The sequence below is a fragment of the Salvelinus fontinalis genome, chromosome 33 (genome assembly GCF_029448725.1).
Source record: "Salvelinus fontinalis isolate EN_2023a chromosome 33, ASM2944872v1, whole genome shotgun sequence".
NCBI lineage: Eukaryota > Metazoa > Chordata > Actinopteri > Salmoniformes > Salmonidae > Salvelinus > Salvelinus fontinalis.
This window is the reverse complement of record NC_074697.1, coordinates 14,640,887-14,667,925: the sequence shown is the minus strand read 5'-3', so window position 1 is coordinate 14,667,925 and position 27,039 is coordinate 14,640,887. Positions and strand designations below refer to the sequence as shown.

Here is a 27,039-nt window from a genome sequence, read left to right as displayed (position 1 = left end):
AGGACACGTTCAGAGGTAATACATTGTGTTCTCTATCCTTCACCTTGCCTAGAGGACACGTTCAGAGGTAATACATTGTGTTCTCTATCCTTCACCTTGCCTAGAGGACCTGTTCAGAGGTAATACATTGTGTTCTCTATCCTTCACCTTGCCTAGAGGACCTGTTCAGAGGTAATACATTGTGTTCTCTATCCTTCACCTTGCCTAGAGGACCTGTTCAGAGGTAATACATTGTGTTCTCTATCCTTCACCTTGCCTAGAGGACACGTTCAGAGGTAATACATTGTGTTCTCTATCCTTCACCTTGCCTAGAGGACCTGTTCAGAGGTAATACATTGTGTTCTCTATCCTTCACCTTGCCTGGAGGACCTGTTCAGAGGTAATACATTGTGTTCTCTATCCTTCACCTTGCCTAGAGGACCTGTTCAGAGGTAATTCATTGTGTTCTCTATCCTTCACCTTGCCTGGAGGACACGTTCAGAGGTAATACATTGTGTTCTCTATCCTTCACCTTGCCTAGAGGACCTGTTCAGAGGTAATACATTGTGTTCTCTATCCTTCACCTTGCCTGGAGGACACGTTCAGAGGTAATTCATTGTGTTCTCTATCCTTCACCTTGCCTGGAGGACAAATAGGTGAGGTCTTTGAAGAAGCTTTTATCTGTTTGTCCCCAGACTGACACAACGATGACATTGACCAGGCTCCTCTATGTCCAACAGACAGCAGTTATCGTTTTATTTAACCTTTATGTAAACTAGTCAGTTAAGAATATTTACAACGACAGTCCTACCCCCCCCCCCCCTCCATCCCCCCGGGACAAACCCGGACGACGCTGGGGCCAATTGTGCGCCGCCCTATTGGACTCCCAATCACGGCCGTATGTAATACAGCCTGGATTCCAAACCAGGGACTGTAGTGACGCCTCTTGCACTGAGACGCAGTGTCTTAGACCGCTGGGCACACTTCGGGAGTTCCAGGTGGCGCTTCGGTTTTGTCTTACCCGAGTCGACGACGAAGCGCACCCCGTCGATGGTGACGGATGTCTCCGCTACGTTGGTAGAGATGATGCATTTCCTCACTCCCGGAGGAGAGATGTCAAAGACCTACGGACACAACATATAATACACGGTTTCATGTTTTAGCCCCGATGCCCCGGGAACAGTATGATTAAAGCCTTGTTGTGAGCCATCCAGCATGGACTTGGGTGACACAGGCACTTTTATAATCATCAGACTTAATTAATACTTTATAGCTGCAGGTGTCCACCTGACCCTAGAGCTGCCCCCTAGACCTGCCCCTAGAGCTAACCCTAGAGCTAACCCTAGAGCTACCCCCTAGACCTGCCCCTAGAGCTAACCCTAGAGCTAACCCTAGACCTGCCCCTAGAGCTAACCCTAGAGCTAACCCTAGAGCTAACCCTAGACCTGCCCCTAGAGCTAACCCTAGAGCTAACCCTAGAGCTACCCCCTAGACCTGCCCCTAGAGCTAACCCTAGAGCTAACCCTAGAGCTAACCCTAGACCTGCCCCCTAGAGCTAACCCTAGAGCTAACCCTAGAGCTACCCCCTAGACCTGCCCCTAGAGCTAACCCTAGAGCTAACCCTAGACCTGACCCTAGAGCTACCCCCTAGACCTGCCCCTAGAGCTAACCCTAGAGCTAACCCTAGAGCTACCCCCTAGACCTGCCCCTAGAGCTAACCCTAGAGCTAACCCTAGACCTGCCCCTAGAGCTACCCCCTAGACCTGCCCCTAGAGCTAACCCTAGACCTGCCCCTAGACCTGCCCCTAGACCTGCCCCTAGAGCTGCCCCTAGAGCTGCCCCTAGAGCTGCTCATAGTCCTGTCCCCTAGACCTGCCCCTAGAGCTAACCCTAGAGCTAACCCTAGACCTGCCCCTAGACCTGCCCCTAGACCTGCCCCTAGAGCTGCCCCTAGAGCTGCTCATAGTCCTGTCCCCTAGACCTGCCCCTAGAGCTGCTCATAGTCCTGTCCCCTAGACCTGCCCCTAGAGCTGCCCCCTAGAGCTGCCCCCTAGACCTGCCCCCTAGAGCTAACCCTAGACCTGCCCCCTAGACCTGCCCCTAGACCTGCCCCTAGACCTGCCCTCTAGACCAGCCCATAGACCTGCCCCCTAGACCTGCCCCTAGACCTGACCCTAGACCTGCCCCTAGAGCTGCCCCCTAGACCAGCCCATAGACCTGCCCCCTAGACCTGCCCCTAGAGCTGACCCTAGACCTGCCCCTAGACCTGCCCCTAGACCTGCCCCCTAGACCTGCCCCTAGAGCTGCTCATAGACCTGGCCCCTAGAGCTGCTCATAGACCTGCCCCTAGAGCTGCCCCCTAGACCTGCCCCTAGACCTGCCCCCTAGACCTGTCCCTAGACCTGCCCATAGACCTGCCCCCTAGACCTGCCCCCTAGACCTGCCCCCTAGACCTGCCCCTAGACCTGTCCCTAGACCTGCCCCCTAGACCTGCCCCTAGACCTGCCCCCTAGACCTGCCCCCTAGACCTGCCCCATAGACCTGCCCCTAGAGCTGCCCCCTAGACCTGCCCATAGACTGTCCTATATTCATACATGGGGCTATGAACTATGAATTGAGCTCAGTGTGTCAGGGAAACGTTACTGTACCTCATCCTGCTGTACTGTACCTCATCCTGCTCTACTGTACCTCATCCTGCTCTACTGTACCTCATCCTGCTGTACTGTACCTCATCCTGCTGTACTGCTACTGTACCTCATCCTGCTGTACTGTACCTCATCCTGCTGTACTGTACCTCATCCTGCTGTACTGTTACTGTACCTCATCCTGCTGTACTGCTACTGTACCTCATCCTGCTGTACTGTTACTGTACCTCATCCTGCTGTACTGTACCTCATCCTGCTGTACTGTACCTCATCCTGCTGTACTGTTACTGTACCTCATCCTGCTGTACTGCTACTGTACCTCATCCTGCTGTACTGTTACTGTACCTCATCCTGCTGTACTGTACCTCATCCTGCTGTACTGTTACTGTACCTCATCCTGCTGTACTGTTACTGTACCTCATCCTGCTGTTACTGTACCTCATCCTGCTGTACTGTTACTGTACCTCATCCTGCTGTACTGCTACTGTACCTCATCCTGCTGTACTGTTACTGTACCTCATCCTGCTGTACTGTACCTCATCCTGCTGTACTGTTACTGTACCTCATCCTGCTGTACTGTACCTCATCCTGCTGTACTGTTACTGTACCTCATCCTGCTGTACTGCTACTGTACCTCATCCTGCTGTACTGTTACTGTACCTCATCCTGCGGTACTGTACCTCATCCTGCTGTACTGTTACTGTACCTCATCCTGCTGTACTGTACCTCATCCTGCTGTACTGTACCTCATCCTGCTGTACTGTTACTGTACCTCATCCTGCTGTACGGTTACTGTACCTCATCCTGCTGTACGGTTACTGTACCTCATCCTGCTGTACTGTACCTCATCCTGCTGTACTGTACCTCATCCTGCTGTACTGTACCTCATCCTGCTGTACTGTACCTCATCCTGCTGTACTGTTACTGTACCTCATCCTGCTGTACTGTTACTGTACCTCATCCTGCTGTACTGTTACTGTACCTCATCCTGCTGTACTGTTACTGTACCTCATCCTGCTGTACTGTTACTGTACCTCATCCTGCTGTACTGTTACTGTACCTCATCCTGCTGTACTGCTACTGTACCTCATCCTGCTGTACTGTTACTGTACCTCATCCTGCTGTACTGTTACTGTACCTCATCCTGCTGTACTGTACTTCATCCTGCTGTACTGTACCTCATCCTGCTGTACTGTTACTGTACCTCATCCTGCTGTACTGTACTTCATCCTGCTGTACTGTACCTCATCCTGCTGTACTGTTACTGTACCTCATCCTGCTGTACTGTTACTGTACCTCATCCTGCTGTACTGTTACTGTACCTCATCCTGCTGTACTGTTACTGTACCTCATCCTGCTGTACTGTACCTCATCCTGCTGTACTGTTACTGTACCTCATCCTGCTGTACTGTTACTGTACCTCATCCTGTTGTTCTGTTACTGTACCTCATCCTGCTGTACTGTACCTCATCCTGCTGTACTGCTACTGTACCTCATCCTGCTGTACTGCTACTGTACCTCATCCTGCTGTACTGTTACTGTACCTCATCCTGCTGTACTGTTACTGTACCCCATCCTGCTGTACCTCATCCTGCTGTACTGTACCTCATCCTGCTGTACTGTCACTGTACCTCATCCTGCTGAACTCTTACTGTACCTCATCCTGCTGTACAGCTACTGTACCTCATCCTGCTGTACTGTTACTGTACCTCATCCTGCTGTACTGTTACTGTACCTCATCCTGCTGTACTGTTACTGTACCTCATCCTGCTGTACTGTTACTGTACCTCATCCTGCTGTACTGTTACTGTACCTCATCCTGCTGTACTGTTACTGTACCTCATCCTGCTGTACTGTACTTCATCCTGCTGTACTGTACTTCATCCTGCTGTACTGTACCTCATCCTGCTGTACTGTTACTGTACCTCATCCTGCTGTACTGTACCTCATCCTGCTGTACTGTACCTCATCCTGCTGTACTGTACCTCATCCTGCTGTACTGTACCTCATCCTGCTGTACTGTACCTCATCCTGCTGTACTGTTACTGTACCTCATCCTGCTGTACTGTTACTGTACCTCATCCTGCTGTACTGTTACTGTACCCCATCCTGTTGTACTGTTACTGTACCTCATCCTGCTGTACTGTTACTGTACCTCATCCTGCTGTACTGTTACTGTACCTCATCCTGCTGTACTGTACTTCATCCTGCTGTACTGTACCTCATCCTGCTGTACTGTACCTCATCCTGCTGTACTGTTACTGTACCTCATCCTGCTGTACTGTTACTGTACCTCATCCTGCTGTACTGTACTTTATCCTGCTGTACTGTACCTCATCCTGCTGTACTGTACCTCATCCTGCTGTACTGTTACTGTACCTCATCCTGCTGTACTGTTACTGTACCTCATCCTGCTGTTACTGTACCTCATCCTGCTGTACTGTACCTCATCCTGTTGTACTGTTACTGTACCTCATCCTGCTGTACTGTACCTTATCCTGCTGTACCAGGGACAGGGTGCTGTGGAGGGGCAGGACGATCCAGCGCTTGGTGTGTGTGGCGTAGGCCTGGCATGCCTCCAAGATGGTAGATATCTCTGCCACGCCGCTGAGGAACAGAAGCAGGTCGCCCCTCTCCTCGGGCGGGTAGCGCTGGTCGATGCCCTGCAGCACACGGAGGTATGGCCGGGGGTCCAGCTTCTCCGACCGGGACGGCTGCTCGTCTTGTGGGATGGGCTGGTAGATCACCTACATATCAGAGAGAGAGAGAGGGAGGGTGATACAGCCATCATCCTTCTGGTCAAACGCACTCTATAAGGAATAGGGTGGGACTCAGCCATAGAAGAAAAGTGAGTTCCTGGAAGTCACAGGGAGAGACAGGAAGAGGCATTATCTAGAAACTGAACGGCCCAATCATTACTATATATTAAATAATAGCTCTCACTGAACGGCCCAATCATTACTATATATTAAATAATAGCTCTCACTGAACGGCCCAATCATTACTATATATTAAATAATAGCTCTCACTGAACGGCCCAATCATTACTATATATTAAATAATAGCTCTCACTGAACGGCCCAATCATTACTATATATTAAATAATAGCTCTCACTGAACGGCCCAATCATTACTATATATTAAATAATAGCTCTCACTGAACGGCCCAATCATTACTATATATTAAATAATAGCTCTCACTGAACGGCCCAATCATTACTATATATTAAATAATAGCTCTCACTGAACGGCCCAATCATTACTATATATTAAATAATAGCTCTCACTGAACGGCCCAATCATTACTATATATTAAATAATAGCTCTCACTGAACGGCCCAATCATTACTATATATTAAATAATAGCTCTCACTGAACGGCCCAATCATTACTATATATTAAATAATAGCTCTCACTGAACGGCCCAATCATTACTATATATTAAATAATAGCTCTCACTGAACGGCCCAATCATTACTATATATTAAATAATAGCTCTCACTGAACGGCCCAATCATTACTATATATTAAATAATAGCTCTCACTGAACGGCCCAATCATTACTATATATTAAATAATAGCTCTCACTGAACGGCCCAATCATTACTATATATTAAATAATAGCTCTCACTGAACGGCCCAATCATTACTATATATTAAATAATAGCTCTCACTGAACGGCCCAATCATTACTATATATTAAATAATAGCTCTCACTGAACGGCCCAATCATTACTATATATTAAATAATAGCTCTCACTGAACGGCCCAATCATTACTATATATTAAATAATAGCTCTCACTGAACGGCCCAATCATTACTATATATTAAATAATAGCTCTCACTGAACGGCCCAATCATTACTATATATTAAATAATAGCTCTCACTGAACGGCCCAATCATTACTATATATTAAATAATAGCTGTCACTGAACGGCCCAATCATTACTATATATTAAATAATAGCTCTCACTGAACGGCCCAATCATTACTATATATTAAATAATAGCTGTCACTGAACGGCCCAATCATTACTATATATTAAATAATAGCTCTCACTGAACGGCCCAATCATTACTATATATTAAATAATAGCTCTCACTGAACGGCCCAATCATTACTATATATTAAATAATAGCTCTCACTGAACGGCCCAATCATTACTATATATTAAATAATAGCTCTCACTGAACGGCCCAATCATTACTATATATTAAATAATAGCTCTCACTGAACGGCCCAATCATTACTATATATTAAATAATAGCTCTCACTGAACGGCCCAATCATTACTATATATTAAATAATAGCTCTCACTGAACGGCCCAATCATTACTATATATTAAATAATAGCTCTCACTGAACGGCCCAATCATTACTATATATTAAATAATAGCTCTCACTGAACGGCCCAATCATTACTATATATTAAATAATAGCTCTCACTGAACGGCCCAATCATTACTATATATTAAATAATAGCTCTCACTGAACGGCCCAATCATTACTATATATTAAATAATAGCTCTCACTGAACGGCCCAATCATTACTATATATTAAATAATAGCTCTCACTGAACGGCCCAATCATTACTATATATTAAATAATAGCTCTCACTGAACGGCCCAATCATTACTATATATTAAATAATAGCTCTCACTGAACGGCCCAATCATTACTATATATTAAATAATAGCTCTCACTGAACGGCCCAATCATTACTATATATTAAATAATAGCTCTCACTGAACGGCCCAATCATTACTATATATTAAATAATAGCTCTCACTGAACGGCCCAATCATTACTATATATTAAATAATAGCTCTCACTGAACGGCCCAATCATTACTATATATTAAATAATAGCTCTCACTGAACGGCCCAATCATTACTATATATTAAATAATAGCTCTCACTGAACGGCCCAATCATTACTATATATTAAATAATAGCTCTCACTGAACGGCCCAATCATTACTATATATTAAATAATAGCTCTCACTGAACGGCCCAATCATTACTATATATTAAATAATAGCTCTCACTGAACGGCCCAATCATTACTATATATTAAATAATAGCTCTCACTGAACGGCCCAATCATTACTATATATTAAATAATAGCTCTCACTGAACGGCCCAATCATTACTATATATTAAATAATAGCTCTCACTGAACGGCCCAATCATTACTATATATTAAATAATAGCTCTCACTGAACGGCCCAATCATTACTATATATTAAATAATAGCTCTCACTGAACGGCCCAATCATTACTATATATTAAATAATAGCTCTCACTGAACGGCCCAATCATTACTATATATTAAATAATAGCTCTCACTGAACGGCCCAATCATTACTATATATTAAATAATAGCTCTCACTGAACGGCCCAATCATTACTATATATTAAATAATAGCTCTCACTGAACGGCCCAATCATTACTATATATTAAATAATAGCTCTCACTGAACGGCCCAATCATTACTATATATTAAATAATAGCTCTCACTGAACGGCCCAATCATTACTATATATTAAATAATAGCTCTCACTGAACGGCCCAATCATTACTATATATTAAATAATAGCTCTCACTGAACGGCCCAATCATTACTATATATTAAATAATAGCTCTCACTGAACGGCCCAATCATTACTATATATTAAATAATAGCTCTCACTGAACGGCCCAATCATTACTATATATTAAATAATAGCTCTCACTGAACGGCCCAATCATTACTATATATTAAATAATAGCTCTCACTGAACGGCCCAATCATTACTATATATTAAATAATAGCTCTCACTGAACGGCCCAATCATTACTATATATTAAATAATAGCTCTCACTGAACGGCCCAATCATTACTATATATTAAATAATAGCTCTCACTGAACGGCCCAATCATTACTATATATTAAATAATAGCTCTCACTGAACGGCCCAATCATTACTATATATTAAATAATAGCTCTCACTGAACGGCCCAATCATTACTATATATTAAATAATAGCTCTCACTGAACGGCCCAATCATTACTATATATTAAATAATAGCTCTCACTGAACGGCCCAATCATTACTATATATTAAATAATAGCTCTCACTGAACGGCCCAATCATTACTATATATTAAATAATAGCTCTCACTGAACGGCCCAATCATTACTATATATTAAATAATAGCTCTCACTGAACGGCCCAATCATTACTATATATTAAATAATAGCTCTCACTGAACGGCCCAATCATTACTATATATTAAATAATAGCTCTCACTGAACGGCCCAATCATTACTATATATTAAATAATAGCTCTCACTGAACGGCCCAATCATTACTATATATTAAATAATAGCTCTCACTGAACGGCCCAATCATTACTATATATTAAATAATAGCTCTCACTGAACGGCCCAATCATTACTATATATTAAATAATAGCTCTCACTGAACGGCCCAATCATTACTATATATTAAATAATAGCTCTCACTGAACGGCCCAATCATTACTATATATTAAATAATAGCTCTCACTGAACGGCCCAATCTTTAATTTCAACAGCCTGACCCTGCCACTTTGTTTGGCAGAATGAAAAACAGGACGAGAGAAATTTTAGGCCTAACCACTTTATAATTCACAGGACATTTCTCCAAAAAGTATGATCTTTGTCCCCATGTGCAGTTGCAAACCGTAGTCTGACTTTTTATGGCGGTTTTGGAGCAGTGGCTTCTTCCTTGCTGAGCGGCCTTTCAGGTTATGTCGATATAGGACTCGTTTTACTGTGGATATAGATACTTTTGTACCTGTTTCCTCCAGCATCTTCACAAGGTCCTTTGCAGTTGTTCTGGGATTGATTCGCACTTTTCGCACCAAAGTACGTTCATCTCTAGGAGACAGAACGCGTCTCCTTCCTGAGCGGTATGACGGCTGCGTGGTCCCATGGTGTTTGTACTTGCGTACTATTGTTTGTACAGATGAACGTGGTACCTTCAGGCATTTAGAAATTGCTCCCAAGGATGAAACAGACTTGTGGAGATATAAAAAAAAAAATTCTGAGGTCTTGGCTGATTTCTTTTGGTTTTCCCATGATGTCAAGCAAAGAGGCACTGAGTTTGAAGGTAGGCCTTGAAATACATGCACAGGTACACCTCCAATTGACTCAAATGATGTCAATTAGCCTATCAGAAGCTTCTAAAGCCATGACATAATTTTCTGGAATTTTCCAAGCTGTTTAAAGGCACAGTCAACTTAGTGTATGTAAACTTCTGACCCACTGGAATTGTAATACAGTGAAATAATCTGTATGTAAACAATTGTTGGAAAAATGACTTGTGTCATGCACAAAGTAGATGTCCTAACTGACTTGCCAAAACTATAGTTTGTTAACAAGACATTTGTGGAGTGGTTGAAAAACGAGTTTTAATGACTCCAACCTGAGCGTATGTAAACTTCCGACTTCAACAGTATACAACATCTCTGAGTGCTGTCTATTCCTATACTTATGATATAGCATAACCCAGGTCAGTGGACTTAGTCTCTGAGCGGAAAGCTGCAAGGTTACCAGGTGCACAAGGTCCAGAGGGTTTTCAAACCTCTCCCTGGGGACACCCAGCCAGTCCATTCATTTCAACTCATCCACACCTGATTCCACTTGTCAACTAAATCATCAAGCCCTTGACGAGGTGAATCAGGTGAGCTTGTTCAGGGCTACAACCAAAATATGAAACGTCTGGGGGGGGGGGGGGGGGGGGGGGGGGTCCCAGAGGAGAGGTTTGAAATCTATTGTCCACTCACCTGTATAGGGAAGAGCCTGCCCGGTACCTGCAGTACAGGTGCAGTATTAAAGTAGCTGGAGAAGAGTTTGATGTTGATGGTGGCAGACATGAGGACCAGGCGGAGGTCGGGGCGGGTGGCCAGGAGGGAGCGCAGGACCCCGAGGAGGAAGTCACAGTGCAGGTGTCGCTCATGCACCTCATCGACAATCAACACCTGGGTGGAATAGGGAGGTAGATCCACACACGGACAGGTTATGGAACAACTAGGGGAGGTAGATCCACACACGGACAGGTTATGGAACAACTAGGGGAGGTAGATCCACACACGGACAGGTTATGGAACAACTAGGGGAGGTAGATCCACACACGGACAGGTTATGGAACAACTAGGGGAGGTAGATCCACACACGGACAGGTTATGGAACAACTAGGGGAGGTAGATCCACACACGGACAGGTTATGGAACAACTAGGGGAGGTAGATCCACACACGGACAGGTTATGGAACAACTAGGGGAGGTAGATCCACAGGACAGACAGGTTATGGAACAACTAGGGGAGGTAGATCCACACACGGACAGGTTATGGAACAACTAGGGGAGGTAGATCCACACACGGACAGGTTATGGAACAACTAGGGGAGGTAGATCCACACACGGACAGGTTATGGAACAACTAGGGGAGGTAGATCCACACACGGACAGGTTATGGAACAACTAGGGGAGGTAGATCCACACACGGACAGGTTATGGAACAACTAGGGGAGGTAGATCCACACACGGACAGGTTATGGAACAACTAGGGGAGGTAGATCCACACACGGACAGGTTATGGAACAACTAGGGGAGGTAGATCCACAGGACAGACAGGTTATGGAACAACTAGGGGAGGTAGATCCACACACGGACAGGTTATGGAACAACTAGGGGAGGTAGATCCACAGGACAGACAGGTTATGGAACAACTAGGGGAGGTAGATCCACACACGGACAGGTTATGGAACAACTAGGGGAGGTAGATCCACACACGGACAGGTTATGGAACAACTAGGGGAGGTAGATCCACAGGACAGACAGGTTGTGGAACAACTAGGAGAGGTAGATCCACAGGACAGACAGGTTATGGAACAACTAGGGGAGGTAGATCCACAGGACAGACAGGTTATGGAACAACTAGGGGAGGTAGGTCCACACACGGACAGGTTATGGAACAACTAGGGGAGGTAGATCCACACACGGACAGGTTATGGAACAACTAGGGGAGGTAGATCCACACACGGACAGGTTATGGAACAACTAGGGGAGGTAGATCCACAGGACAGACAGGTTGTGGAACAACTAGGAGAGGTAGATCCACACACGGACAGGTTATGGAACAACTAGGGGAGGTAGATCCACAGGACAGACAGGTTATGGAACAACTAGGGGAGGTAGATCCACAGGACAGACAGGTTATGGAACAACTAGGGGAGGTAGGTCCACACACGGACAGGTTGTGGAACAACTAGGGGAGGTAGATCCACAGGACAGACAGGTTATGGAACAACTAGGGGAGGTAGGTCCACACACGGACAGGTTATGGAACAACTAGGGGAGGTAGGTCCACACACGGACAGGTTATGGAACAACTAGGGGAGGTAGATCCACAGGACAGACAGGTTATGGAACAACTAGGGGAGGTAGATCCACACACGGACAGGTTATGGAACAACTAGGGGAGGTAGATCCACACACGGACAGGTTATGGAACAACTAGGGGAGGTAGATCAACACACGGACAGGTTATGGAACAACTAGGGGAGGTAGATCCACAGGACAGACAGGTTATGGAACAACTAGGGGAGGTAGATCCACACACGGACAGGTTATGGAACAACTAGGGGAGGTAGATCCACACACGGACAGGTTATGGAACAACTAGGGGAGGTAGATCCACAGGACAGACAGGTTGTGGAACAACTAGGAGAGGTAGATCCACAGGACAGACAGGTTATGGAACAACTAGGGGAGGTAGATCCACAGGACAGACAGGTTATGGAACAACTAGGGGAGGTAGGTCCACACACGGACAGGTTATGGAACAACTAGGGGAGGTAGATCCACAGGACAGACAGGTTATGGAACAACTAGGGGAGGTAGATCCACACACGGACAGGTTATGGAACAACTAGGGGAGGTAGATCCACACACGGACAGGTTATGGAACAACTAGGGGAGGTAGATCCACACACGGACAGGTTATGGAACAACTAGGGGAGGTAGATCCACAGGACAGACAGGTTATGGAACAACTAGGGGAGGTAGGTCCACACACGGACAGGTTATGGAACAACTAGGGGAGGTAGATCCACAGGACAGACAGGTTATGGAACAACTAGGGGAGGTAGGTCCACACACGGACAGGTTATGGAACAACTAGGGGAGGTAGGTCCACACACGGACAGGTTATGGAACAACTAGGGGAGGTAGGTCCACACACGGACAGGTTATGGAACAACTAGGGGAGGTAGATCCACACACGGACAGGTTATGGAACAACTAGGGGAGGTAGATCCACAGGACAGACAGGTTATGGAACAACTAGGGGAGGTAGGTCCACACACGGACAGGTTATGGAACAACTAGGGGAGGTAGGTCCACACACGGACAGGTTATGGAACAACTAGGGGAGGTAGGTCCACACACGGACAGGTTATGGAACAACTAGGGGAGGTAGATCCACACACGGACAGGTTATGGAACAACTAGTGTGTGTCCCAAGTGTCCCAAATGGAACCCTATTCCCTGTATAGTGCACTACTTTAGACCAGAGCCCTATTCCCTATATAGTGCACTACTTTAGACCAGAGCCCTATTCCCTATATAGTGCACTACTTTAGACCAGAGCCATATTCCCTATATAGTGCACTACTTTAGACCAGAGCCATATTCCCTATATAGTGCACTACTTTAGACCAGAGCCCTATTCCCTATATAGTGCACTACTTTAGACCAGAGCCCTATTCCCTATATAGTGCACTACTTTAGACCAGAGCCCTATGGGAACAATTGGGACACAGCCCTAGAAAGGCATAAAACCCCTAGATACAGTGAGAGACAGTTACCCGTCTGTTCTGTAACCCACCTGGTCTATACACAGTTCATTCAGAAAGTATTCAGACCCCATGACTTTTATTTTTTTAACATTACAGCCTTATTCTAAAATGGATTAAATCGTTTTATAAATTCTATAATTGATTAAATAAAATACAAATCCTCAGCAATCTACACACAATACCCCATAATGACAAAGCGAAAATAGGTTTTTAGAATTTTTTGAAAATTTGTTAAAAATAAACAAACAAGAATACCTTATTTACATAAGTATTCAGACCCTTTACTATGAGACTCAAAAATGAGCTCAGGTGCATCCTGTTTCCATTGATCATCATTGAGATCTTTCTACAATTTGATTGGAGTCCACCTGCAGCATTGAAGGTCCCCAAGAACACAGAGGCCTCCATCATTCTTAAATGGAAGAAGTTTGGAACCACCAAGACTCTTCCTAGAGCTGGCGGCCCAGCCAAACTGAGCAATCGGGGGAGAAGGGCCTTGGTCAGGGAGGTGACCCAGAACCCGATGGTAACTCTGACAGAGCTCCAGAGTTCCTCTGTGGAGATGGGAGAACCTTCCAGAAAGACAACCATCTCTGCAGCACTCCACCAATCAGGCCTATATGGTAGAATGGCCAGACGGAAGCCACTCCTCAGTAAAAAGGCATCTAAAGGACTCTGACCATGAGAAACAAGATTCTCTGGTCTGATGAAACCAAGATTGAACTCTTTGGCCTGAATGCCAAACATCACGTCTGAAGGAAACCTGGCACCATCCCTACGGTGAAGCATGGTGGTGGCAGCATCGTGTTATGGGGATGTTTGTCAGTGGCAGGGACTGGTAGACTAGTCAGGATCGAGGGAAAGATGAACGGAGCAAAGTACAGACAGATCCTTGATGAGGTCCTGAGCGCTATGGAGCAGGTTCATCATACTGGGGTGAAGGTTCACCTTCCTAAGCACACAGCCAAGACAACGCAGGAGTGGCTTCGGGACAAGTCTCTGAATGTCTTTGGGTGGCCCAGCCAGAGCCCGGACTTGAACCCGATCTAACATCTCTGGAGAGACCTGGAAATAGCTGTGCAGCGACGCTCCCCATCCAACCTGACAGAGCTTGAGAGGATCTGCAGAGAAAAATGGGAGAAACTCCCCAAATACAGGTGTGCCAAGCTTGTAGTGGCATACCCAAGAAGACTCAAGACTGTAATCGCTTCGTCATTATGGGGTATTGTGTGTAGATTGATGAGAAAAAAACATATTTAATCTATTTTAGAATAAGGCTGTAACGTAACAAAATGTGGGGGAAAAATCAAGAGCTCTAAATACTTTCCAAATGCACTATATATTATCAGGTATATTTTATATTTATATATATTATATTTACCTGGAATATATTATATTTACCTGGTATATATATTACAACTGGGTGGTTCAAGCCCTGAATGCTGATTGGCTGACAGCCGTGGTATATCAGACCATAAACCACGGGTATGACAAAACATTAATTTGTACTGCTCTATCATTTTGTTCATAACCAGTTTATCAAAGCAATAAGGAACCTCGTGGGTTTGAGGTATATGGCTAAGAGCTGTATCCAGGCACTCTGGTTGAGAGAATGCCAAGAGTGTGCAAAGCTGTCAAGGCAAAGGGTGGCTACTTTAATAATCAAACATCTAAAATATATTTTGATTTGTTTAATACTTTTTTGGTTACTACATGATTACATATGTGTTATTTCATAGTTTTGATGTCTTCACTATTATTGTACAATGTAGAAAATAGTACAAATAAAGAAAATCCCTTGAATGAGTAGGTGTCCAAACCTTTGACTGGTATTGTATATTATATTACCTGGTACTGCTCCAGGTCCCCGTCAGCCTGTATCTGTCTCAGTAGTAACCCCTCTGTCAGGAACAACAGCTTGGTGGATGGGGTACGGGTCCCCTCGAAACGGATCTGATACCCAACCTGCAGATAAAACACAGCTGTGTGTCAGTGTGCTTGTAGGTCTGATAAATGTCTGGCTGTTGATTTGGTCTTTGTGTAAAGTGTACAACATTGTGAAAAATGATCTCTTTCAGAGAAGAAAAAACACTTACTATTGTGTGAAAAATGATTACATTTTGTTTGATATTCCAAAAACTATATTTTTCAAGCCTGTAAATAAACAGCTTTTTACTACACCACTACCTACCTTGGAGCCATACTGGTTGAGACTCTCGAAGCTGACCCTCTTGGCGAGGGAGATACAGGCAATCCGTCGTGGCTGAGTGCAAGCTATGTGACTGAACCCAGAGGAGAGGAGGTACTGGGGGACCTGGGTGGACTTTCCACAGCCTGTATCCCCCGCCACCACTACTACCGGGTTAGCCCGCACCAACTCCACGATCCGGTCCCGGTACTGGAAAATAGGAAGGGCTTTCTGCTCAGTCCTCAACTTGGCCAGCTTCCCAAAGCTCTGCCTCTGGCTGAAGTCCAGGAAGTGCAGCAAAGCCAGGCGACAGTCAGCTACCTCCTGACTCCCTGGGCCTGACGAGCTGTGTCTCTGATCAGACCTCCCCGTCTCCAACCTCTCCTCTGTGTCTTTGGTACAAACTGACACGTTGATCCGATAGCGGGCGTCATATTCCTTAGGCAGACCCAGATCTACAGTCTTCTTCCTATCTCTGCCCTCCTCCATGTCTTCCTTCCTGCTGCCCCCGGACATGTCCTTCTTGGTTTTGAACCTCTGGAAGCGCTCGAAGAAGCTCCAGAACTCTTTGTGTTCCGTGGTTCCGTTCTGGATGTAGTCATGGCGACGGAAAAATATCTGGTCCATCTGAGCCCGGCACTGAGGACTGTCCCAGTCCCAGCTACGGCTGTCTCTTCTCCTCTCTGACATCTCTAACGTTACAGCTTTATATAACACACACACTCACGACTCTGACATCAAGTCAACCAGATGATTAGTAAGTCAATAAGGCTAGCTAGACGCTCACTCAATAGTCTCTTAACATAGAAGTCTAAGTTAGTTAGCTAGTAGAGTAGTTGGCTACTAGCTAGCAACTCCTTTGCATTCAAGATAAACAATGTGTAAGCTAGCTATAGCTAAATGTTATCTTGGTTTAGTTTATTTAACAATCCAAATACCCATAATCAATCCAGTAATCCGTTTAGTTTATGCTTTCCTGTTTCACCAGATCAATATTCAAGATAGCGCCAACAGAAAAATGAATACAAAACGATTGACTAAGTTAGCAGCGGAACAATAATAAGGACGGTCCGTCTGAACTATTGTCCGGTGACAACTGCTGCCATTGGGTATATAGTTCCGCATGGCGAAGTTGATTTCTGTCACATTTTTTAATTTCACCTTTATTTAACCAGGCAGACTAATTGAGAACAAGTTCTCATTTACAACTGCGACCTGGCCATTGACAAATCAAATATTTTATTGGAAATGTTTTAAATGAAATCTCAAACCATGTTTGGTTCCTATGTTATGTTTCTTGTGAATACTGTAATAGCAAACACATGCAATATTCAGATCATTTTACCGGTTGCAATTATTCATTTTAGAAACATCTTGAACTGCATTCTTTGTAGTTTAAGTATCACTCTGCACTGATCAAGAAAGGGCTGGCTGACAAAAGCTCTACTGTTCTCTACTGTATTTTCATCAGAAACAGTCCAGTCTCCACCTCCACTGAGGCTTATCAGATTGTCAGAGTACAGAAGGCTGTATAGCAGGTAGGGATATTTGCATTGTGGCTGGGGAAATGGAGAGAACAGGTGGAGGTGTGGAGAACTCTGGAGCTGACATCGGCCTGGTCGTCTGGTCTCTACTGACCTTCTGTCTTCTGTCTGGTCCTGCCACAGGTACTATGGTGGCGATTACTGTGTGATTAGCTCAGCTGCACAGTAGAGGTCAATTCAAATTAAAAACTCACATTTTCCAAAACTAGCGGCTGCCTAATCATGATTAACTGGGGAGAAGTCCTCACAATAACCTAAAATACAGTCATATGTTAACAACATGATTGATGTTTACAGATATTCTCTTCTCACAGGTGACCAACATGCCCACTGCTCTGAGTTCCTCCGTCTCAGCCCTCCGACTCTTCTGGTGAGGCTCCTCAGATTCTCCTCTGAGCAGGGTCCCTGTGGTTCCCCCTTAGACCTCCCTCCTTCAGGCCTGCCATCTGGCCAGGGCCTCCCTCCACTTCCACCAGGCCTCCCAGGACTGGCCCCTGGTCCTGTGACCTGGATCCCTCTCAGCCCCACAGTAGTGATTGTCCCAGGCAGGAGGCCAGCCAGGCTGCAGCCCAGCTGGGCGAGGGTGATGGCGGGGGAGCTGTTAGAGGCGGGGCTGGTTAATGTCCTGGTAGCTGATTGGCTGCTGCCCCCAGAGCAGGAGATCACCGAAGGAGCCAGGCAAGTGGGAGAGAGGCTGGCACAGACCATACAGACACTACTGGTAGGTACATGTTCCACACTGTGTAAAAGGTGTCCAGTAATATGCTTTAACTGGGTCAGGGAAACTGGCCCAAATTGAACATGAGTAACTGTGTTATAGTGTAGTTATACATGATGTGGTGTTGATGTTTATTCCTCAGGAGGTTCAGGGCTCTTCTCCAGAGCTGTTCCACCTGGTAGGGTTTGGTGTTGGGGCCCATGTAGCTGGTGTGACTGGGGCCTGTTTGGAGGGAACTATTGGCAGGATCACAGGTACTGAGACACTAATATAGAGTTCCATCTGGTAAAAGTCCACTATGGGTTTCTGATGAACTGACCGGTCAAATGGAGTGTTTTAGTATGTGCTCTGATCCGACTCAGGCCTGGATCCGTTCTCTCCACTGTTTTCCGAGGCAGACAGCAGCCTGTCTCTGGATCACACTGACGCTCAGTACGTGGATGTGATTCACACCAACTTCAACCGTGAGAAACTCTACACAATAAGCCATGTAGTTACACCTCATAGTATGGTAGATTTTATTTAGACCTTTTTTAACCACTCAGTTTATGTGTATTTTTCAGCCAATGAGCCGGTAGCTCCCCTGGGGGTTCCCAGACCGTTGGGCCACGTTGATTTCTACATCGGCAGAGGAAATCAACTCCCTGGTTGTCCTCAGTCTCTCATGAAAAGTATGTGACATTTTTTTATTTTTTTTAAATCATCTAAAATATTATAACAAACATCATGCCTGGGGCCCATGTGACCTGACCAGGAAAAGCTGTGTCCTTTAGGCTATCTACCAAAACACGGAGGTTGGGATGACTCATATATTTGATGGCAGTTCTGCAGGGTAGTCACTCGCTAGCACAGTCACAAAGTCATAGAATCTGATTTTCAACCTAACCTTAAAACACACTGCTAACTTTATACCTAACCTTAAATTAAGATCAAAAAGCACATTTTTTTGTTTTCATGAATTTTTAAGATATATAGTCATTTTGACTTTGCAGCTGTCCCATGTAGTGTAGATCGCTCAGTTCTGCCTCCAGGACAAGATTCAGCCCAATAAAGGTCAACCTGTATGTGGGTGTGTTCCAGGGGAGCAGTACTTGCTGTGCAGTCACCAACGGGCCTATAGGTTGTTCACCAGCTCCATCCGGTCCTCCACCAGCTCCATCCGGTCCTCCTGCCCTCTCACAGCCTTCCCCTGCCAGGGAGTAGAGGACTTCCAGAGAGCTCTCTGTACACACTGTCACCACCCTGGCCTCAACATCTGCCCCCAGCTGGGTAAGAGACGTGATCATGTAAACCAGCTGGGTAAGAGACGTGATCATGTAAACCAGCTGGGTAAGAGACGTGATCATGTAAACCAGCTGGGTAAGAGACGTGATCATGTAAACCAGCTGGGTAAGAGACGTGATCATGTAAACCAGCTGGGTAAGATACGAGATAATGTAGACCAGCTGGGTAAGAGACACGATAATGTAGACCAGCTGGGTAAGAGACGAGATCATGTAGACCAGCTGGGTAAGAGACGAGATAATGTAGACCAGCTGGGTAAGAGACGAGATAATGTAGACCAGCTGGGTAAGAGACACGATAATGTAGACCAGCTGGGTAAGAGACACGATAATGTAGACCAGCTGGGTAAGAGACGAGATCATGTAGACCAGCTGGGTAAGAGACGAGATAATGTAGACCAGCTGGGTAAGAGACGAGATCATGTAGACCAGCTGGGTAAGAGACGAGATCATGTAGACCAGCTGGGTAAGAGACGAGATCATGTAGACCAGCTGAGTAAGAGACGAGATAATGTAGCCCAGCTGGGTAAGAGACACGATAATGTAGACCAGCTGGGTAAGAGACGAGATCATGTAGACCAGCTGGGTAAGAGACACGATAATGTAGACCAGCTGGGTAAGAGACGAGATAATGTAGACCAGCTGGGTAAGAGACGAGATAATGTAGACCAGCTGGGTAAGAGACGAGATAATGTAGACCAGCTGGGTAAGAGACACGATAATGTAGACCAGCTGGGTAAGAGACGAGATAATGTAGACCAGCTGGGTAAGAGACGTGATAATGTAGACTAGCTGGGTAAGAGACGAGATCATGTAGACCAGCTGGGTAAGAGACACGATAATGTAGACCCGCTGGGTAAGAGACGAGATAATGTAGGCCATCTGGGTAAGAGACTCGATCATGTAGACCAGCTGGGTAAGAGACGAGATAATGTAGTCCAGCTGGGTAAGAGACAAGATAATGTAGACCAGCTGGGTAAGAGACGAGATCATGTAGACAGCATAGCTCTCTGATACACATTTCTCTCTCTGAAACAAAGACGAGTCTTTCACACATGAAGAAATTGGTGTTGATGATTGGCTGTTTTCATCATCAAGACACCATCAGCTATTGGTTCTTGTCTCCTATAGGCTACGACATTAGCTGGCTGCCTCCAGATCGACCAATCACCTTCCAGCCCCTGACCGCGGTCCTGGACATCACAGCAACAGACCCGTTCTGTGGTCAGAAACTCAGGACACACACTGACAGTGTCACGTGGTTACGGTTGCTTCCTGTGGTGCAGGAACAGTTGGTTAACCCGCCTTTATGTCCCTTCTAGTGACGCCGTTCCTGTTGGAGGTGCACCTGGAGGGAAACACCTCGTTAGAAGCCCAGCTATTCATTCAGCTGAAGGGAGACGTCAGGAAAACACCTGTCATCTTGGTGTCCGGGTGAGACACTAGCATCTGGATCTTCATTTATTAATGGCTGGATCTCAAATGGGACCCTATATGGTGCACTATATACCCCCATAGTGCCCTGGTCTAATACTGTGCACTATATAACCCCATAGAGCCCTGGTCTAATACTGTGTACTATATACCCCCATAGGGCCCTGGTCTAATGTCGTGTACTATATAGGCCCTGGTATAATGCTGTGTACTATATACCCCCATAGGGCCCTGGTCTAATGCTGTGTACTATATACCCCCATAAGGCCCTGGTCTAATGCTGTGTACTATATACCCCCATAAGGCCCTGGTCTAATGCTGTGTACTATATACCCCCATAGGGCCCTAGTCTAATGTCGTGTACTATATACCCCCATAAGGCCCTGGTCTAATGCTGTGTACTATATACCCCCATAAGGCCCTGGTCTAATGCTGTGTACTATATACCCCCATAAGGCCCTGGTCTAATGCTGTGTACTATATACCCCCATAAGGCCCTGGTCTAATGCTGTGTACTATATACCCCCATAAGGCCCTGGTCTAATGCTGTGTACTATATACCCCCATAGGGCCCTAGTCTAATGTCGTGTACTATATACCCCCATAAGGCCCTGGTCTAATGCTGTGTACTATATACCCCTATAGGGCCCTGGTCTAATGCTGTGTACTATATACCCCCATAAGGCCCTGGTCTAATGCTGTGTACTATATACCCCCATAAGGCCCTGGTCTAATGCTGTGTACTATATACCCCCATAGGGCCCTGGTCTAATGCTGTGTACTATACAGTCCCATAAGGCCCTAGTCTAATGCTGTGTACTATATACCCCCATAAGGCCCTGGTCTAATGCTGTGTAGTATATACCCCCATAAGGCCCTGGTCTAATGCTGTGTACTATATACCCCCATAAGGCCCTGGTCTAATGCTGTGTACTATATACCCCCATAAGGCCCTGGTCTAATGCTGTGTACTATATACCCCCATAAGGACCTGGTCTAAAGCTGTGTACTATATACCCCCATAAGGCCCTGGTCTAATGTCGTGTACTATATAGGCCCTGGTCTAATGTCGTGTACTATATACCCCCATAAGGCCCTGGTCTAATGCTGTGTACTATATACCCCCATAAGGACCTGGTCTAATGCTGTGTACTATATACCCCCATAAGGCCCTGGTCTAATGCTGTGTACTATATACCCCCATAAGGCCCTGGTATAATGTCGTGTACTATATAGGCCCTGGTCTAATGTCGTGTACTATATAGGCCCTGGTCTAATGTCGTGTACTATATAGGCCCTGGTCTAATGTTGTGTACTATTTACATTTACATTTAAGTCATTTAGCAGACGCTCTTATCCAGAGCGACTTACAAATTGGAAAGTTCATACATATTCATCCTGGTCCCCCCGTGGGAATTGAACCCTGGTCCCCCAGTAGGAATTGAACCCACAACCCTGGCGTTGCAAGCGCCATGCTCTACCAACTGAGCCACACGGGACCACATACCCCCATAAGGCCCTGGTCTAATGCTGTGTACTATATACCCCCATAAGGCCCTGGTCTAATGCTGTGTACTATATACCCCCATAGGGCCCTGGTCCAATGCTGTGCACTATATAGGCCCTGGTCTAATGTCGTGTATTATATAGGCCCTGGTGTAATGTCGTGTACTATATAGGCCCTGGTCTAATGTCGTGTACTATATAGGCCCTGGTCTAATGTCGTGTACTATATAGGCCCTGGTCTAATGTCATGTACTATATAGGCCCTGGTCTAATGTCGTGTACTATATAGGCCCTGGTCTAATGTCGTGTACTATATAGGCCCATAGGGCCCTGGTCTAATGTCATGTACTATATAGGCCCTGGTCTAATGTCGTGTACTATATAGGCCCTGGTCTAATGTCGTGTACTATATAGGCCCTGGTCTAATGTCGTGTACTATATACCCCCATAGAGCCCTGGTCTAATGCTGTGTACTATATAGGCCCTGGTCTAATGTCATGCACTATATAGGCCCTGGTCTAATGTCGTGTACTATATAGTCCCATAGGGCCCTGGTATAATGCTGTGTACTATATAGTCCCATAAGGCCCTGGTCTAATGTCGTGTACTATATAGGGAACAGGGAACTATTTGGGATGCATCCAATGTCTTTACCCGGTGATCGTCTTAACCAACTCTTAACGTGTCGTTGACCATCGTGTCCAGTCCTTCCCTGCTGCAGTTTGAGCCTCATCAGATACACCAGTTCATGGTTTCCGTAGACCCCGCTGTTCGGGAGATCAGAACCCTGATTCTTCACTTCTACTCTCAACGTCTCCTGTACTTGTCCTGGAGGAAGACGAGGATTCGCATCAGTCGTCTAGTACTGACACAACTACCAAGACACCAGGGGTAAAATAGCATCACGACGTAAACACACAGATGAGTTCTGGATTCAACTCTCCTTCTAATTGTTATAAAGAACATCCAGGCGTCTGTGTGATGTCTGGGAGCACGAGACTTAAAAAAAAAAACAAGCCTGTGTTTGTGCATTACTTTCCCACAGGCTAGTATCTTACAGGACCCGGGGTGTTACAGCAGTAGAGAACCAGAGAGTGGAAGTGTATCTGCAGAAGGAAGAGTGAAGAAGAATGGGGGCTTTTCAAGAAGGTCAAATGCTGTGCTGGGTAATCAGAATATAACCATTCAAATATACTGAGAAAAGCCATGAAAAGACTAATTTGTTGTTCATATTTATTTTTCAAACACTTATATAAAAAACAAAATTACAGTAAGTGATTGATTTGATAAATGCTGAATATTGTTTTATTTCTAAGTTAAATTTGATAAATTTGTATGTCCTCAAAAGTTGTTTATATGCACAATGCTAACCTACAGGCAATCTCTAACGAAGCTTTATTCTGTTATAAAAGCGTTTACGTTTGGACACAAATTAAATACAATCCCTGATGAGAAATAAAAGTTGGAGGAGAAAAAAAAAGGCCATCAGGAATAAATCACATTTAAAAAAATAAAATAAAAATTATTCATCATTATGTCGCATCAGGACTTCCTGGTATTTCAACAAACTATTGGTGTCAAATACCAAATCCTAGTAGATAGGATGGAGCTGGGGGTCACTGTCTGTTTGAGCCCTTCAGTAGGCCTGCGTCTCAACTAGCACCCGATTCCCTACATAGTGTACTACCTTTAAAAACAGAGCCCTTATGGATCCTGGTCAAAAGTAGTGCACCTCATAGGGAATATGGCCCCATTTGGAATTGAGACCCCCCTCCCCCCCATGATGAGTACAAGGACAACAAGTAAAAGAGTCTGAATTCACATTTAAGAGACGGTTCTGAAAGATGGCGTAAGAGAAAACAAACGTAAGGGGAAATGATTCAAATCCAATGACAAGCAACGGAACACACAGTCTCCTTATGGACGTAACAGTGGTTCTACATAGTTATTTGTTACAAATGGCCTAAATCCTACCTGCAAAATATACCAGAAAATATTGTGTCCAATCCAATCCAAATGACTGATTGCAAAATGGCAAAACTAATATATCTAAAAAAAAATATTTAAAAAAAAAACCGCACAAAATTTGACATTATTTACAATTCTTAAAAACACTCCCCCCCCCCAAAAACGACCTATTCCTCCTCATATAAAAATACACATTTAGACACCAGTCATTAAAATAAACATTTAGACATTAAAAGGCATCTGCCTTTCTACAGAGGAAACCAACCAACGGTCCATAGTCCATCGATATGAAAAGGGGAGTGCATTTTGAGGCCTGATGTCAAAACGTGGAAAATAGTTCATCACTCCCGGATAATGAAAGGGAGCGGAGGGTTGAGGTCCCGGCGAACCAGTAATCTGTACAGTACTGGCGTGTTCATCCGTCGGAAGCACTCGTCGTTTCCCCCCCGTTTCCTGTTTAAACTAGTCGTTTCCTGTTTAAACGCCGGTCTTCTCCTTGATCCAGCCCCTGAACTTGGTGACGGTGCTGTAGATTCCAGGCTTGTCCCTACGAGCACAGCCGTCACCCCAACTCACCACTCCAGCCAGGAACATACGACTCGTACCAGGACTGGACAGAGGCCCGCCAGAATCCCCCTGAGAGAGACAGTATATGGTTATACATCTCAGTACTACTGTTGACCAGAGCCCTGTGTGGCAGCCCTATAATATGGCATGGATCAAAAGAAGTGCACTTCATAGGGACAGAGAGTTTAAAAGTAGTGCACTTCATAGGGACAGAGAGTTCAAAAGAAGTGCACTTCATAGGGACAGAGAGTACAAAAGAAGTGCACTTCATAGGGACAGAGAGTTCAAAAGTAGTGCACTTCATAGGGACAGAGAGTTCAAAAGAAGTGCACTTCATAGGGACAGAGTTCAAAAGTAGTGCACTTCATAGGGACAGAGTTCAAAAGAAGTGCACTTCATAGGGACAGAGTTCAAAAGAAGTGCACTTCATAGGGACAGAGTACAAAAGTAGTACACTTCATAGGGACAGAGAGTTCAAAAGTAGTGCACTTCATAGGGACAGAGAGTTCAAAAGAAGTGCACTTCATAGGGACAGAGAGTTTAAAAGTAGTGCACTTCATAGGGACAGAGAGTTCAAAAGTAGTGCACTTCATAGGGACAGAGAGTTCAAAAGAAGTGCACTTCATAGGGACAGAGAGTTCAAAAGAAGTGCACTTCATAGGGACAGAGAGTTCAAAAGAAGTGCACTTCATAGGGACAGAGAGTTCAAAAGTAGTGCACTTCATAGGGACAGAGAGTTCAAAAGTAGTGCACTTCATAGGGACAGAGAGTTCAAAAGTAGTGCACTTCATAGGGACAGAGTTCAAAAGTAGTACACTTCATAGGGACAGAGAGTTCAAAAGTAGTGCACTTCATAGGGACAGAGAGTTCAAAAGTAGTGCACTTCATAGGGACAGAGAGTTCAAAAGTAGTGCACTTCATAGGGACAGAGAGTTCAAAAGTAGTGCACTTCATAGGGACAGAGAGTTCAAAAGTAGTGCACTTCATAGGGACAGAGTTCAAAAGTAGTGCACTTCATAGGGACAGAGTTCAAAAGTAGTGCACTTCATAGGGACAGAGAGTTCAAAAGAAGTGCACTTCATAGGGACAGAGAGTTCAAAAGAAGTGCACTTCATAGGGACAGAGAGTTCAAAAGTAGTGCACTTCATAGGGACAGAGAGTTCAAAAGTAGTACACTTCATAGGGACAGAGTTCAAAAGTAGTACACTTCATAGGGACAGAGTTCAAAAGTAGTACACTTCATAGGGACAGAGAGTTCAAAAGTAGTGCACTTCATAGGGACAGAGAGTTCAAAAGAAGTGCACTTCATAGGGACAGAGAGTTCAAAAGTAGTGCACTTCATAGGGACAGAGAGTTCAAAAGTAGTGCACTTCATAGGGACAGAGAGTTCAAAAGTAGTGCACTTCATAGGGACAGAGAGTTCAAAAGTAGTGCACTTCATAGGGACAGAGAGTTCAAAAGAAGTGTACTTCATAGGGACAGAGAGTTCAAAAGTAGTGCACTTCATAGGGACAGAGAGTTCAAAAGTAGTGCACTTCATAGAGACAGAGAGTTCAAAAGAAGTGCACTTCATAGGGACAGAGAGTACAAAAGTAGTGCACTTCATAGGGACAGAGAGTTCAAAAGTAGTACACTTCATAGGGACAGAGTTCAAAAGTAGTACACTTCATAGGGACAGAGAGTTCAAAAGTAGTGCACTTCATAGGGACAGAGAGTTCAAAAGAAGTGCACTTCATAGGGACAGAGAGTTCAAAAGTAGAACACTTCATAGGGACAGAGAGTTCAAAAGTAGTGCACTTCATAGGGACAGAGAGTTTAAAAGTAGTGCACTTCATAGGGACAGAGAGTTCAAAAGTAGTGCACTTCATAGGGACAGAGAGTTCAAAAGTAGTGCACTTCAAAGGGACAGAGAGTTCAAAAGAAGTGTACTTCATAGGGACAGAGAGTTCAAAAGTAGTGCACTTCATAGGGACAGAGAGTTCAAAAGTAGTGCACTTCATAGGGACAGAGAGTACAAAAGTAGTGCACTTCATAGGGACAGAGAGTACAAAAGTAGTGCACTTCATAAGGACAGAGAGTACAAAAGAAGTGCACTTCATAGGGACAGAGAGTTCAAAAGTAGTGCACTTCATAGGGACAGATAGTACAAAAGAAGTGCACTTCATAGGGACAGAGAGTTCAAAAGTAGTGCACTTCATAGGGACAGAGAGTTCAAAAGTAGTGCACTTCATAGGGACAGAGAGTTCAAAAGTAGTGCACTTCATAGGGACAGAGAGTTCAAAAGTAGTGCACTTCATAGGGACAGAGAGTTCAAAAG

At 45.0% G+C, this 27,039-nt stretch overlaps 3 protein-coding genes across 3 annotated transcripts in view; 1 reads left to right on the top strand and 2 right to left on the bottom strand.

Annotated features, from left to right (window-relative positions):
* Positions 1-16,798, bottom strand: part of dhx34 (DEAH (Asp-Glu-Ala-His) box polypeptide 34) — a 44,134-nt gene extending 27,336 nt beyond the window's left edge. Inside the window, exons 1-5 of the mRNA XM_055895158.1 lie at positions 15,706-16,798; positions 15,363-15,479; positions 10,441-10,635; positions 5,117-5,371; positions 1,001-1,103 (exon numbers count right to left, since the gene is read on the bottom strand). Of these exons, the coding sequence (XP_055751133.1) occupies positions 1,001-1,103; positions 5,117-5,371; positions 10,441-10,635; positions 15,363-15,479; positions 15,706-16,392 (1,357 nt within the window). The 5' untranslated portion in view covers positions 16,393-16,798. The remainder of the gene's footprint in view (positions 1-1,000; positions 1,104-5,116; positions 5,372-10,440; positions 10,636-15,362; positions 15,480-15,705) is intronic.
* Positions 16,799-17,032: 234 nt separating this feature from the next.
* On the top strand, positions 17,033-20,039 carry LOC129832525 (uncharacterized). The gene is made up of 6 exons (XM_055896645.1): positions 17,033-17,369; positions 17,561-17,967; positions 18,107-18,218; positions 18,327-18,428; positions 18,528-18,635; positions 19,045-20,039. The coding sequence occupies exons 1-6, from the start codon at positions 17,270-17,272 to the stop codon at positions 20,037-20,039; spliced, it is 1,824 nt and encodes a 607-aa protein (XP_055752620.1). The 5' UTR covers positions 17,033-17,269.
* A 3,364-nt stretch (positions 20,040-23,403) lies between these two features.
* st14a (ST14 transmembrane serine protease matriptase a) overlaps positions 23,404-27,039 on the bottom strand; it is a 79,933-nt gene continuing 76,297 nt past the window's right edge. Inside the window, exon 18 of the mRNA XM_055895155.1 lies at positions 23,404-24,791. Within this exon, the coding sequence (XP_055751130.1) occupies positions 24,633-24,791 (159 nt within the window). The 3' untranslated portion in view covers positions 23,404-24,632. The remainder of the gene's footprint in view (positions 24,792-27,039) is intronic.

What these genes read in the sequence shown, in the direction of transcription:
- LOC129832525 (XM_055896645.1), top strand. Translation starts at nt 17,270, where the DNA reads ATGGAGAGAACAGGTGGAGGTGTGGAGAACTCTGGAGCTGACATCGGC. An exon ending in TCTGTCTGGTCCTGCCACAG is followed by an intron (nt 17,370 to 17,560) that starts GTACTATGGTGG and finishes CTCTTCTCACAG; the next exon opens with GTGACCAACATGCCCACTGC. An exon ending in GATTCACACCAACTTCAACC is followed by an intron (nt 18,429 to 18,527) that starts GTGAGAAACTCT and finishes TGTATTTTTCAG; the next exon opens with CCAATGAGCCGGTAGCTCCC.